General features: G+C 41.9%; 1 protein-coding gene across 1 annotated transcript in view; it reads right to left on the bottom strand.

Annotated features, from left to right (window-relative positions):
* Positions 1-14,103, bottom strand: part of LOC109922556 (RAS guanyl releasing protein 3 (calcium and DAG-regulated)) — a 115,236-nt gene that overhangs the window by 30,772 nt on the left and 70,361 nt on the right. Inside the window, exons 3-6 of the mRNA XM_048601364.1 lie at positions 7,247-7,425; positions 5,604-5,879; positions 5,090-5,170; positions 2,355-2,468 (exon numbers count right to left, since the gene is read on the bottom strand). Coding sequence (XP_048457321.1) covers positions 2,355-2,468; positions 5,090-5,170; positions 5,604-5,879; positions 7,247-7,425 — 650 coding nt within the window. The remainder of the gene's footprint in view (positions 1-2,354; positions 2,469-5,089; positions 5,171-5,603; positions 5,880-7,246; positions 7,426-14,103) is intronic.

Genomic DNA, 14,103 nt, shown 5'->3' with positions numbered 1-14,103 from the left:
AAGATGGCTTGTAAAAATCAAAAGGACAAGCATGAAAACATGGTATAACGCATTCATCTCAAAGACAGGGCTTCACGTTTAAGTAGTACAGGATGAAGCTGCCTACATACAGTCTCAAAACACAGCATCAACAACACTTCTGGGGCCAGGTTGCATTGAAGGTAAATCATACACCTGTTTCTATTGCATGAACCCTGGTGTCCCTTTTGGATTCCAACACAAACATAGCAGGTTGTACACCTCCCACCAGCCATATAGGACACTTTGGCAATTTTATTACTCTGCTATCACCACTTACTACACCACTAAATCCCCCAATCATTATACATCCAGTTCAGCACTGACCCCATAAACCAGTTCAAAGCAGAAATTTCGCGGGCGATATGATAAAATCAGTGAGTATGGTTTGTTATGAGATTTCTAACAACTAATGCTAGCTTGAAATCTCCACTTTTTCCTCAGTAGTTGACTTGCCAATGCTTAAATGCAGCTCCCAGGTTACCAAGTTGTATGGAGCAGAGGCTGAATTTTCAACCAGGGATCAAGAACTGGGTGCGGGAGCTAATTCTGTGTCCCAAATCCACATTGCAGACTGTAGTCACACCTACCACAAGCTTTAGTGCCCAGTTGAGGGTGGAAATTGAGCATGGGGGTGGAGGAACAAGAAGGAGAATGGTGAGATTTGTCGTCCAAGCAGTAAAGGACAAGGGCAAGTGACGATACATTTATGCATTAACATACCACAACTGCCGTGGGTTCTGGATGGGGGAGGGACGTCTCTTACATGTACATTTGCAACAAACTCTTCCTACACCCCCGCCTTCAACACTTCCAGCCCCAAACGTACCACATTCACCTAGACGTGCTCCAGGTTGACGTAGGCTGTTGGCTAATGCAGTTGGAAATTCCAGGTTCTGTTAGAACTGGGCCTCTAATAGGCCTATAATTGAAATTAAATTGGCATCAATTAGCTACCCACAACTTCCCACTGGGTACCAGATAAGTCCCCAGCAAAACGGCATTCCCACCAACACTGATCCACGCTCTGACCCTCTCAAAAATCCAGCCCCACTAATTTAAAGCTTGATATCTAGTCTGTGCTGTGTTGGCTAAGTTTTATCTTTCATCCCCATATCCTCAGACTAGTAAATGGGAAAGTTGAGAGAAATCAGAAAAACTTCCCATGCTTGATCACAAACCAACTATCTCTATTCAGAATGAAGGATGTATAAGAAAGTCCTAAGCTCCGAAATTCCTTCCGTTAAACCCCTCTGCCTCTTCACTGCACTCTCCCCCTTGAACGCTATCCTGCCTCAAACTTTAGATGAGCTGTCCTACTCTCCCCGGACGTTTCTTAATGACAAATTTGTCTGATCATGTTCTTTTGAACCTCAGGGATATATCTCAAAGTTAAATGTGTTACGTAAATCCAAGCAGTTGTGTACATTGTGAGAGGACAGGGTTCTGCATGGACATGCTCTGCTGTGCTTCCCCAAACCCCCAGGTCAATGTTCACCATCATGGCTCACACAAAGATGAAAGCCTGGGGAGTCAACAGTGCAGGCACCTTCAGGACTACTGCATGCAGTATTAGTGGTCCAGTGATAGGAAGGATATTATTAAACTGAAGAGGGTTCAGTAAAGATTTACGAGGACGTTGCCAGGACTGGAGGGTTGAAGATATAAAATTGGACTGGAAAGGCTGGGACTTCTTTCACTGGAGCATAGGAGGTTGGGGGTGACTTTACTGAGGTTTATAAAATCATGAGGGGCACAGGTAAGGTGAATGACAAGGGTCATGAAAGAGTTCAAAACTATGGGCCATATTTTTAAGGCGAGAGGGGAGAGATTTAAAAAAGACATGAGGGGCAACTTTTTTTTTTTAAAAACACAGAGTGGTTCGTGCATGGAATGAACTTCCAGAGAAAGTGACGGATGCAAGTACAGTTACAGCATTAAAAAGACATTTGGATAAGTTCATGAATAGGAAAGGTTTGGAGGAATATGGCCCAAGCGCAGGCAAGTGGGACTAGTTTAGTGTGGGAACATGGTCAGCATGGACTGGTCAGACCAAATGTTTCCATGCTGTGTGACTCTATAGCTCTATGACTCAATGGGTCCATGAGACAGAGTCATGTCCTTGCAGAAATATTCCTGCCCCGAACAATATTCCTCCTGACAGAGGGCAAGAGCCTTGATCTGCTTCAGATATATCTTTTCCTCACTTGCACTCTATTTAGTTGCACATCAGTGGATTTCACAGACAACGCTGAAATTCAGATGTAAAATTACACTCAAAATCAATACCAAGCATGAAAGCCTTCCTGAGACAGCTTTCTTTCAAATATACTTACATCAACCATCTTGCGGATGTGCTTATTGATGACAGTGGGATCTGGCTTTGGTGTCAGCCCAGGTGCCCAGTCTACAAGTGCCACATGTTTGTTCGGAGTGGTTGGGGTGCTAGGCTGTAAAAGAAACATTACTTTGTATTGCATTGTAGCACATAGTAATTGTGGGGGGTTTCTGCAGCACAGAAATAAGCCCTGTTGCAAATATTTTTGCTGTTTCCTCTTCCTTCAGCTCACTCCTGAGGGGGGGGCGGTGGTGGAATAGTGGCATGGTGGGGAGGTCATTAGACTTGAAATCCTGATGTTTAGATTGGGTTCAAATCCTGCCACAGCTGCTGCAGGAATTTAATAAGTTAACAAAATAAATCTGGAATTAAAATCTAGTCTATTGTGATCATGACACAACTGTTCTGAAATCCAGCTGGTTCTCAGATGCCCTTTAGGGAAAGAAATCTGCCATCCTTACCTGGGCTGGCCTACATGTGACTCCAGGCCCACAGCAATGTGGTTGGCTCTGAAATGGCTTAACAGTTCTATCAAACTGCAGCAAAGCCTAAAAGAAATGAATCTGGATGGACCTGGTTGCAAACTCAACCCTGTTGATCTTGCAAAGTCCTCCTTACCAATATGACGGGTCTTGTGCCAAAATTGGGAGAGCCGTCCCACAGACCAGTCAAGCATCAGCCTAACATAGTCATACTCATGGAATCATTATAGACGATGCCTCAGACACCACCATCACTATCCCTGTCTCAGTGACAGAGTGGTATACAGTCAAGAGAGAATTGCCCCAGGAGCCTTCAACATTGACTCTGGCCTTATGAAGTCTCATGGCATCAGGTCAAACATGGGCAAGGAACCTTCCTGCTAGTTACCACCTCGTGTTCCCCCATAGCTGGTGGATCAATAATTCATGTTGAACACAATTTGGAAGAGGGAATGAGAAACAAATGCTGATCCAGTCAGTGATGCCCACGTGTCGCGATCCAAATAGAAAAAAAACCTTGTGTTCTTTCCTCCCTTATACAACAGCCTCGCTTTCCCTTCTAACTGGTATCAATAATTGTGGCAACACATCCTAAAGTAAAATATATAGAAGCATGCATTACAAGGTGTCTTTGACTGAAATCCTTTCACTGCACAAAATGCTGCCAGACCTGCTGATTATTTCCAATACTCTTCATTGACGTTTCTGACTTAGGGGATGTTGTGATAATTACTAAAGCTGCATACATTCATAGTAACCTACCAATCAGTAAGAGCTAGAAGTGGCGAGCCATGCAGTGAGGGATACAGCCACCAGTTGGGGGTGGGGTTTAGGCAGCAGCCCCCAGCAGTCAGGGGTGACATTAGCCAGCGAAGTGGCTGGAGATTCTAGAAGATTCCATCATGGCTTTGCATCGCCATCACCACTATCTGCACCCATGTAGGCGTCCTGTAGCTATCTTTGCCAGTTCGCTTGATATTGCACACTCCAAACCCGTCAGCCCTAAAAGAAAACTGACCCAGTCAACGCAGAGTGGGTTTAGCCAAAGCTCCAGAAGATGCTGGTGAAGCAGATGAACAATATCGTTGGCAGTTTCCAGGGCTTGCAAGGGCAACAGAAGTTCAAATGCTGTCGAAAGGAGAGATGAGGGTAGGGAGACAATCCGTTTCCAAAGAGCACTATCCTGTCTCAGGACTGGCTTACATTGGCATGCCATGCCAATTATTCTGAGCTAACGTGTGTCCCACCAAGAGTGCCAGGGTCAGTGAAATAACCATTAAACAAAAGGAGGGTTTTTTTTTGTTTTTAAAAGATTTCTCAATCAAATCCTTACACACGAGAGGGAGGAAATGGCCAGGGGCAATTGGGAAATGGGAAGTGGGTATTGCAGAACTAAGGATGGACTATCTTCTCCTCACAGATGGCAGGCATTGGCTGGTTCTTCCATCATAAAGAAAGAACCAGGAAAACAAAAGCCCTCAGTGTCCCTCACGTTTCTAACTCCGGCAAAAGTACACCCCGCCAAATCCTAAGATTGACACTGCTGGAGGAAACCCTCTGATTCTAATTCTCCAGGTAGAAGGTTTAAAAGCACACGTATGACCAGATTAAAGAACAGCTTCTTCCCGCTGTTAACAGACTTTTGAACGGACCTCTTAAATGTTAATGTTGATCCCTCGCTGCACCTTCTCAGCAGCTGTAACATTGTATTCTGCACTCTGTTCTATTACCCTGATGCACTTGTATTGTATGATCTGTCTATACAGCATGCAAAACAACACTTTTCCCTGTATCTCAATACATGTGACAGTAACAAATCAAATCAAATCACGACCATCTCCGTTAATAGCCACTCTTGCCTCTGAGTCACAAGGTTTTAGGTTTGAGACACACTCCAGGACGTGAGAACAAAAATCCATCCTGACACATCACTGCTGCCCTTAAGGGGTTTTGCATTGCTGCAGGCATTATCTTTCAGAGGAGGTATTAAACGAAGGCTCCACTCACATGCTTGGCACTAACACGAAGAGGGGAGTTATCCCTAGCATCCCGGCCAATATTTGTTCCTCTATCATCACCACAAGGCTATAGGTAATCTGGTCATGACCACATTGCTGGTTTATGGCAGTTTACTGTATGTTAACTAGCTGCCATGTTTTCTATATGACAATAGAGACTACACATTGAAGTACTTCACCCATTGTAAAGCACTTTGAGACATCCAGTGGTTACGAAAATGAAAGCTACTTACCGTCGATTTAGGATTCCTAGGTTCTCGAAGTAGCGATAATTCATAGATTTCATCCTCTGTGTAGTATAAATCCAGGGAAAGCTGTGCAAAACACACAAGTAGCAGTGTTTCTCAGGGTCACTTCAACTTCACACAATTATGATTCCAATTTGCACGCCTGAATCAGGCACTATACTGAAACAGTCTGAAGTCAGTGGGTATAGCTGGCATGGTGGGGAGGTGTGGGGAGGTGTGGAGGGGGGTGGGGGGTGGGCATTGGGTGGAGTTGTTGGTGGATGGGGGTTCAGCATCATAGAGGAGTCTTGTCACCCTGGTCCTGCTCAGGAGTGATCAGGGATAGTGAACTTCAGCCCTGATATACCTAAAATGATATGATGCCAACCAGCCACACATTACTCACACATTTATACCCCTGTAAGTATATACACATGCATGTAATCAGAAATGCACACAAGCATACACACACTCACATATATGTATACACATAGAAACACAAATGCGCACTTAAACGTACCGTCAACAGGTGTATTAAATCCATATTTGGTTCTAAATGCGGATTTGCATCCTGAAGTGAAACCAGTTCATTAAATGTAACATACAACTGCTGCATTTTAACAATGTTCACTTTATTATCATCTATCCAGTCCGAGAAAGCTACATGGACGGCAATCAGGTCTTTCAAGTGAACTCCCAAGATCGGAATCTTGAAGCCCTCACATTCAGCAAAGGCCTTCCGATAGTTGCAGTAATTCCCATTTGAGGAGACTAGTTCGGTCATTTCATTCCAGACCTAGTGATGAAAATGGTGACAAAAATGGAGAAGATTTAAAAGAAAAATATCTTTTGAAAACACAGGTCATGTTAAATAAAGTGGGAACTTTTCCATTAATAAACCATCCTACACATTGAAACATTCTTTCGGAAAATAGCCCAAACACAGATACAGATTTTGTGTAAAGCTGTGACTGAAGTCGGGTGTTATATTCTGGTGTATTCTGAATATTGTACAATTTTAATTTCAAGGAATTGTTCCCTCATTTCAGATACTTTCATTAGACAAGCACAAACAAGCAACGGAGAGGGACCAATTTCATATTTTAAGAAGCTTGAATAATAAATGTTTGAATAAATTCATGTATTACTCAATTTAAGGTGATCTGAACAAGCCTCCTCCACACAATAGCCACTGTGGACATTCCCTGAGATGAATTCCATGGAAAGGGAAGAAATTAGACACTTTGTGTACAGAAGCAGCAAAATGAAAGAGAACAATGTCAAAGATACATTCCAGCAAAGACTACTGAATGAGGCAGACAGAAGACATGTTTCCTCAAAGATCAAACCAGCTTAGACTTAACACTGACTCCGGTTTCAGACAAACTGCCCAAGAAAAGTATATGGTATTTAGCTGGATAAAAAGGAGACATTATTTAGCATTTGCTATGAAAGGGGATACAAAATTAACTCATGTTATGGTGAGAACTATGTCAAATCATTACTTGTTCAGCTCACTATTGTAAATAATGCAGTTTATGGGTTAAATGAGGTCTTGGCTTGTTAGAAGTGTGAATCCTCCTTGTAGAATATATCGGAGAAGGAAGCATGGAACCAAGTGTTGGAATGTTGATACCGAGTAAATGGGACGAAAACCCAACTGCTACATCCCTTCTGAGTTTTCTGATGGTAACCCAAAGAGATCTTGGCAAGTTCAGGGGTTTGCTCAGGCTGAACAGCATATGCAAGTGACCTGAAATTTGTAAGAATTTGCAGGCAGGAGGGGTCACAGAATCCACACAAGGACAGGTGGTAAGTAGTCAATAGTGTAACGTATGGGGATAATACAGTGATGCAAATAACTATCTCATAATGCTAATATTGTACATGTTAACGCAACAATAAATGCTAACATCAGCATTGACGTCAGACAATGCAAGATCACATGGAACTGAGACCTGAATGAAGGAGGTTCTATAGTGAAGCCCAGCTCAATCATATGTAGGTAGTAAATGTCTATCAATTTGCACATCTGGTGTGCAGTCCTCATCCATCAAAAGTACCTGGAATCTAGTCATGATGTTTATACAAGAAGAAGGAATGAGCCAATTGGCCACTTCTTACCCAATCTTTTTTGCATTTTTCTGGCACTTGTTACTTTACCTTTGTAACTTCCGGAGCAAGGTGTGAGCAAGTTTCCTTCAGGCGGGATATGGCACTGTGGCTTAAGCCTCCTACGACAGCCATCAGCGTATTGAAATTCTGGAGCTGGAGTAAATTCTGAAACAGATGCAGCAGAGTATAAGGCTGTTTGTGAAAGATATCGCAGCTTAACTCCATCGCTGCATCACAACCAAAAATATGACTACTGGCCAGAAATCATACAGTATGCCTCACTTCCACTGTTCCACATGCCCTGTGTATTTACAGGTATCCAACCTGAAATTCTTAGTGTGATCGAATCTTGATGCAAATGGATAACACCATTTTCTTGAGCAGAACTGAGCTATGTGCCACATAGAACATGTTCAGGGATGGGATTAATGGATTCAGAATTTTAAAAATAAAGATGTAGCAATACAGGAACACAGGTAGGCCATTAAGCTTTCTGTTCGTGTTCCACATTTTCTGGCGGCATTGAACAGTCTTTTCATCAGATAAAACAGTTTTTCTCCATCTATCCTATCAAATCCTTTAATCATCTTAAATGCCTCAAAAGATCACTGAAGTAACTGCACAGAGGCTGGTATCCCATCACCAAATGGGGAGGCAATGGCCTAGGGGTATTATCATTGGACTGTTAATCCAGAGACCCAGATAATGTTCTGGGGAGCTGGGTTCAAATCCTGCCATGGAATTTGAATTCAATAAATATCTGGAATTAAGAGCCTAATGATAACCATGAATCCATTGCCAATTGTCGGAAAAACTCATCTGGTTCACTAATGTCCTTCAGGGAAGGAAATCTGCCATCCTCATTTGGTCTGGCCTACATGTGACTCCAGACCCACAGCAATATGTTTGGCTCTTAACTGCGGGATGGGCAATAAATGCTGCCTAGCCAGCAATGCCCTCATCCCATGAATGAATAAAGACAAAAAATAGTCACCCTTTATTTACATGTGCACAGTAGACTGGCTGTGACCAGCCAGCTCGGAGTTAGTCACCTGAACCAAGGAGAGTCTGAATCTCCTGCTTATATCTGTCAGCTACGGTTTTCCCAGTTGGCCCAGGTTAACAAACCTAATCAACAACCTCATAGTTAACAAGATCCATCTGGTTCCAATAACTAAGAGAATTCTGTTTCACCATGCAAATGTAGTGACTTCTGTAAATCCAGTGTTAAATTTACATGCAGTGACTCAACTAAAGGAGCTAATTAAATACCATGTATGAAGTAGAGGGTACTGGTTCTGAAAAGGTTAAGATTAGAGACTGTATTAAACTTTATCCAATGTAATGACATCATATAGTGTTGAATAAGGGAAACCAAGAGAACAGCTCTGGATCTCAAAGGAAATAAATATGTCAACTATGTCTCTCAATGGTCTTAGTAGCAATGTCTAACCAGTTAGTATAGTTATTCTAAATCAATCTTTTCAGACGGTATTATGACATATCTCTAGAGTGTGTGACACTTGAAATTTGATCTTCTGGCACAGAGATAGGGATACTAATATTGTGTCACAAAATCCATTAACTAGCTAGTGTAACTAATTGCTATCACTCAATAAACTACCCATGGGCATTGTTGCTTTATACAACGTACAGCCGTGGAAGAAAGTCCACTGGGCCCAAGAGAAGAAATTTGCAGAAGATCAAGTGAATTTGGAGCTTTGAAGACTTTACCATTTTAAGAACTACTCACACATAGAGAGTCAGCAACTGTAAGTGCTTAAAAAAAAACAAGTCAGCAGGGATGCGTAGAAAAATTGACTGGAGAGAGACAACACTCCAGGTTAAAGCCTTCAGCTTAGAGTTGGTAAGAAGTGCAGAAGCAGCAGTGCAAGTTAGAAAGAGCTTAAGGACCAGTCACAACCTGACAGTTACATATTCCATCAGGAATCAAGGATCTGTAAGAGTATTCCCAGTTTGAAGTTTGGCTAGGAAATGAATATATCAGAGCTCCATGAATAAGTTTGAAATTCTTTGTTGGGTAAGGGAAGAAGATTTAAATCAATGGTGTAATAAACAGGCTGGGAAGCTCAGAATTAAAAACAATAGAACTCGTAGCTCACAATGAACATTGCTGCCATAGCATATTGACACTCTGAGGCATGGCTGTAGTAGGGAAATCAAGGGCCATAAAAATATTTTGCATCGGGATCTTAGCAGGAGGAAATGACGCAAGAAGAATTAAGGTGTCAAAGTGGCAATTTTAAAGCTAAAGCGGACAGAGATCAACAGAAGTTAGAATATTCTCAGTGAACATTAATATCAGGAGATCCATTATTTAAACTGGCAGGGAGAATTAAGGCTGCGGGTTCAAGGCTTTATTTGGGTAAGTTGTGGAAAAGGATGTGTACGTGCTGAAGGTGGAAAAATTCCACTTTGTCTCTAAGAATGCAGAAAACCTCCTCAGTAAACAATACAGTTATACCGCATTATTATTTGACAAATTAAAAGTTTTGCTTCTACTATTTACAGAAATAAGAGTATTCAAGGGAAAGAGATTATTGTAGGTACTGCAGAAATTGAACACCTTCAAGGAAAGAAACAAAATCACATTTAGAAATACATGGCAGGGGAAATATTACTGCCTCAAATATTCAGTACTAGAGATGGGCCAAACAGACCTCAGTGTTGGAAATCTTAGAGAGAACAGTTCTTAAGGTACAGAAATCCGTCACACTTAAAATCTATTCCACAACATGAACAGATAAATACATTATTGTATTTAGTAGGACCTATTGTTCATAACATTATACATCACCAAAATATAAAAGAAGGCATAAGCACTTTTAAAGACATTGTGCAAGCTTTTGACAATTATTCTAGTCTGAAAACACCATTTTTGAAAGACCAAGATTTAGCAGAAGAGTTCAGCTTCCAGGAGAATGCACAGATAGCTTCATTGACGATCATAGAATCCCTACAGTGTGGAAACAGGCCCTTCGGCCCAAAAAGTCCACACCGACCCTCAGAGCATCCCACCCAGACCCATCCCCCCCCACTAATCTACACATCCCTGAACACTGTGGGCAATTTAGCATTGCCAATCCCACCTAACCTGCACATCTTTGGACTGTGGGAGGAAACCAGAGCTCTCGGACGAAACCCATGCAGACACAGCGAGAATGTGCAAACTCCACACAGACAGTCGCCCGAGGGTGGAATCAAACCCCGGTCCCTGGTGCTGTGAGGCAGCAGTGCTAGCCTATCTCTACAGATTAACAGAAAACTGTGACTAGGGAACTTTGAAATCAGAATTCATGAGAGACAATTCTTGCTGGAATTTTTGATGTTTTTTTTGTCAGATTTAATAAAATGGAAAAAAAATATTTGAGAAGGCTATTTGAATGGTGCTGGAAGCGAAGCCAAGAAGAATCACACACAAGAGGAGAAGGACAATATTATGATAAGAGACAACAGAACCTTTCAACCTGATAAGGTATCAACACTCTAAAGGGACACATAACAAGGCAAGACAATGAGTAGGCCAATCAGCAGTCGGAGTCAGTGTCAATGCTACTGAATATAAATTGTGAATCCATTGTTAATTGTTGGAAAAACCCATCTGGTTCACTAATGTCCCTTAGGGAAGGAAATGGCCTTCCTTACCTGGTCTGGCCTACATGTGACTCCAGACCCACAGCAATGTGGTTGCCTCTTAACTGCCCCCTGCGTAATTAGGGATGAGCAACAAATGCTGTCCTAGCCAGTAACATCCTCATCCCATGAATGAATAAAAAAAAGGCCTCACAAGTTCAAGGAGTGCCCAGTAATGCCAAAAATATGCTACATCGATTAAATTACATGTCACTTCAAAAGGATGTGCAGAAGTAGGATACAGTTTCAGAGAAGTAAACAGTCAAATCCCTACTTACACAAAGCTATTAATGTAATAGAAACACTAGCATTAGTAAAGTTTTTCCAGTATATTCTTAGGGGACGTTCATGATCCAAACAGCCAACGTTCATCAGAAATAAATTTTCAGCCCAGTTTCAGCACAGCTAACACATTTTTACTGACTTATGGTCCCTATTATCAATTTTTCTTTCTCTCCGGCTGACCACTACCTCTCACTTTGTCTGCCAAACTATCTTTCTCTCTCTCTCTCTCACTCTCACTCCCTCTCTCTGGACTCTACAACTACGCATTCACTGACTCTTCCTCCCCAACCATTCCTGGTTTCAGCATGTATACCACCTTTACCTAACTAATAGTTCCGAAGAAGGGTCAGTGGACTCAAAATGCTAACTCTGCTTTTTCTCCACAGATGCTGCCGGACCTGATGAGTTTCTCCAGCAATTTGTGATTTTGTTTCAGATTTCCAGAGTCCACAGTTCTTTGTTACATTTATCACATTTGTCAGAATCCATTTATGTCAAGGATATCTCATTAATTTTAAGCTTGATAAGGGTCAGGTGTCACTGTTGCATTAGATCAAATATCAGGGTTGAAGAAACAGAAGACACAGCTTACTGATATGAAATGTGGTCAAGCTTGGAGGTATACTACAAGTAATACCACAGCACAAAGTGTGAGAGAGATGAGACTGTAGATATGTTTCAGAATCAACACTTCTCACTTTTGAAACTGCACACACGCCTTGACTTTAATATCCTTAAGGCAGTAGAAAGTGTTCATTTAGTTCCAAGAGCCAGTGGATAGTTCAAAGTAAACCAAGTTATGCCATAAAAGACACAAATTTCTGGAAAAACTCAGCAGGTCTGGCAGCATCTGTGGAGAGAAAACACAGTTAACCTTTTGAGTCTAGTGACCCTTCTTCAGGGTTCTGCAAAGTCTATTGAAGGAGAAGACAGAGAGATAAACCAGTGGTAAATGTATTTATATACATGCAGGTACAGAATGTTGGAGGAGATGTTGCATAGGATAAAGGCTCTGATCGGGTTCAACTGGGGACTGAATTAAGTGCCACCTAACCTGATGACAATCAGACAGACAGTCTTAGTGGAGAAAATCAGGACAATTGCTTTGGATCAGAAGAGGATAAATCAGAGTGTTACCCAAGCCTTCCAATAGTATCAGTAACAATCTCCAACTAACTTATGTAACTTGTAGCTAATTGCTGTCGTGCAACTAGCCACATCTTATTGAGACAAGATCCTCTTTTTGTTAGGACTCACTAGTGGTTGTTCCTCTATCATTGTACACCAAATAAGCCCTTACGTCTACTCACAAATACCATAATAGACACCTATATGTTAACATGAAACAGACGAAACCACCCATAGGATACTCACCACTAGGAAGTATAGACTTCAGCTACATTGCTTCTTTCAGTGTTAATATATATGGAATGTAGACTTAACCATTGCTGATGCACATACAAACATATGGTCTGTGTTAATGATAATTAATAAAATGACTCCACTGCTCATGAAAACACTGAGGTGTGATGATTGAACAAACTTTAAGAGATGTATGAATAAAATGACTATCACATTGCCAAGTGATGCATACTACCAAACATCAACTAGAAATAATGGCTGATGTAGGACTTAAAACATTCCAAATAGGTAGCTGTCATTCAAACAAAGTGCTATCACATTGTTACACATTAGTATTGACTTTGTTTTGAGAGATAAACAATAGGTTTGGTTTGCCTAGTGTTCCTTTTAACAAATTCCTGTCTGCCTGACTCTGTGATGTTATAATGTTGGTGCTCACATATTTCATATTCTGTTTCTGTGGATTTGTCTGGCATAGGCTAGCACCTGAGGTTGCTGAGTCGATGGTCGATGGAGAAAACTGGGGCAAACCACTGTTGTAATAACCTTCACGTAACCTCACTCTTTTAGTTACATTTCAATTAAGGCACAAGTAACAGCTCTGCAACATCACCCAACTTTGCCCCAGCCTCAGCTCATCTGCCACTGAAACCCTCGCTCATGCCTTGGTTACCTTTATACTCAACTGTTCCAATGTCCTCCTGGCATTTTACTTTCGAGAAACTTAAGATTGTCCAAAATTCTACCACTCCTACTTTCACTCGCAGTTAATGATCCCTCATGCTTGCTGGTCTATACTGACTTGCTGTCAAACATTAGAATTTTAAACTCTCGTTCTTATTTAATAACCCTTCGTAAGTCACCCCTCTCTGTCTCTGCTATCTTCTCTAGCCCTACAGATACCTTCACCCTTTTAACTCTGTCCTTTTAGGCATTCCTAACTTCAATGATCCACATTTGTTGGTCACACCTTCAGGCTGTCAAGGCCTGAAACTCTCCACACCCGTTCCTAAACAATTGTGCCTCAGCTCTTTGACCGGTCTGTCTCCTCTTCACCTATCTTCTCCTCTATCCATCTTCTATCCACCTCCCCCTCTCTCCCTATTTATTTCAGAACCTCCTTCCCCTCCCCCATTTCTGAAGAAGGGTCTAGGCCCGAAACGTCAGCCTTCCTGTTCCTCTGATGCTGCTTGGCCTGCTGTGTTCATCCAGCTCTACACCTTGTTATCTCAGATTCTCCAGCATCTGCAGTTCCTACTATCTCTGTGCCTCAGTATCTCACTTTTCTACTTTAAGACATTCTTTAAAACCTACTGCTCTGATCAAGCTGTTAGCCTGGCATCGCCTTTTATGGTTTTATGAAGCATCCAGAGACTGAGCTACAATAGTGTGAGCCAGGCAGAGATACAGGTGTCCAGAGCTGACTATTGGATTGTCTTCCTGTACTCTGCATGAGAAAGACTGTTAAGATAGATAAGCAAACAATGCCATAAACAAGAGACAACAAGGTGCAGAGCTGGATGAACACAGCAGGCCAAGCAACATCATAGGAGCAGGAAGGCTGACGTTTCAGGCCTAGACCCCTCATCAGAAATGGGGGAGGG

Source organism: Rhincodon typus, chromosome 9, assembly GCF_021869965.1.
Source record: "Rhincodon typus isolate 14 chromosome 9, sRhiTyp1.1, whole genome shotgun sequence".
Classification (NCBI taxonomy): Eukaryota; Metazoa; Chordata; class Chondrichthyes; order Orectolobiformes; family Rhincodontidae; genus Rhincodon; species Rhincodon typus.
The sequence above is the reverse complement of the archived record's forward strand: the minus strand, read 5'-3'. Positions and strand labels throughout refer to the sequence as shown.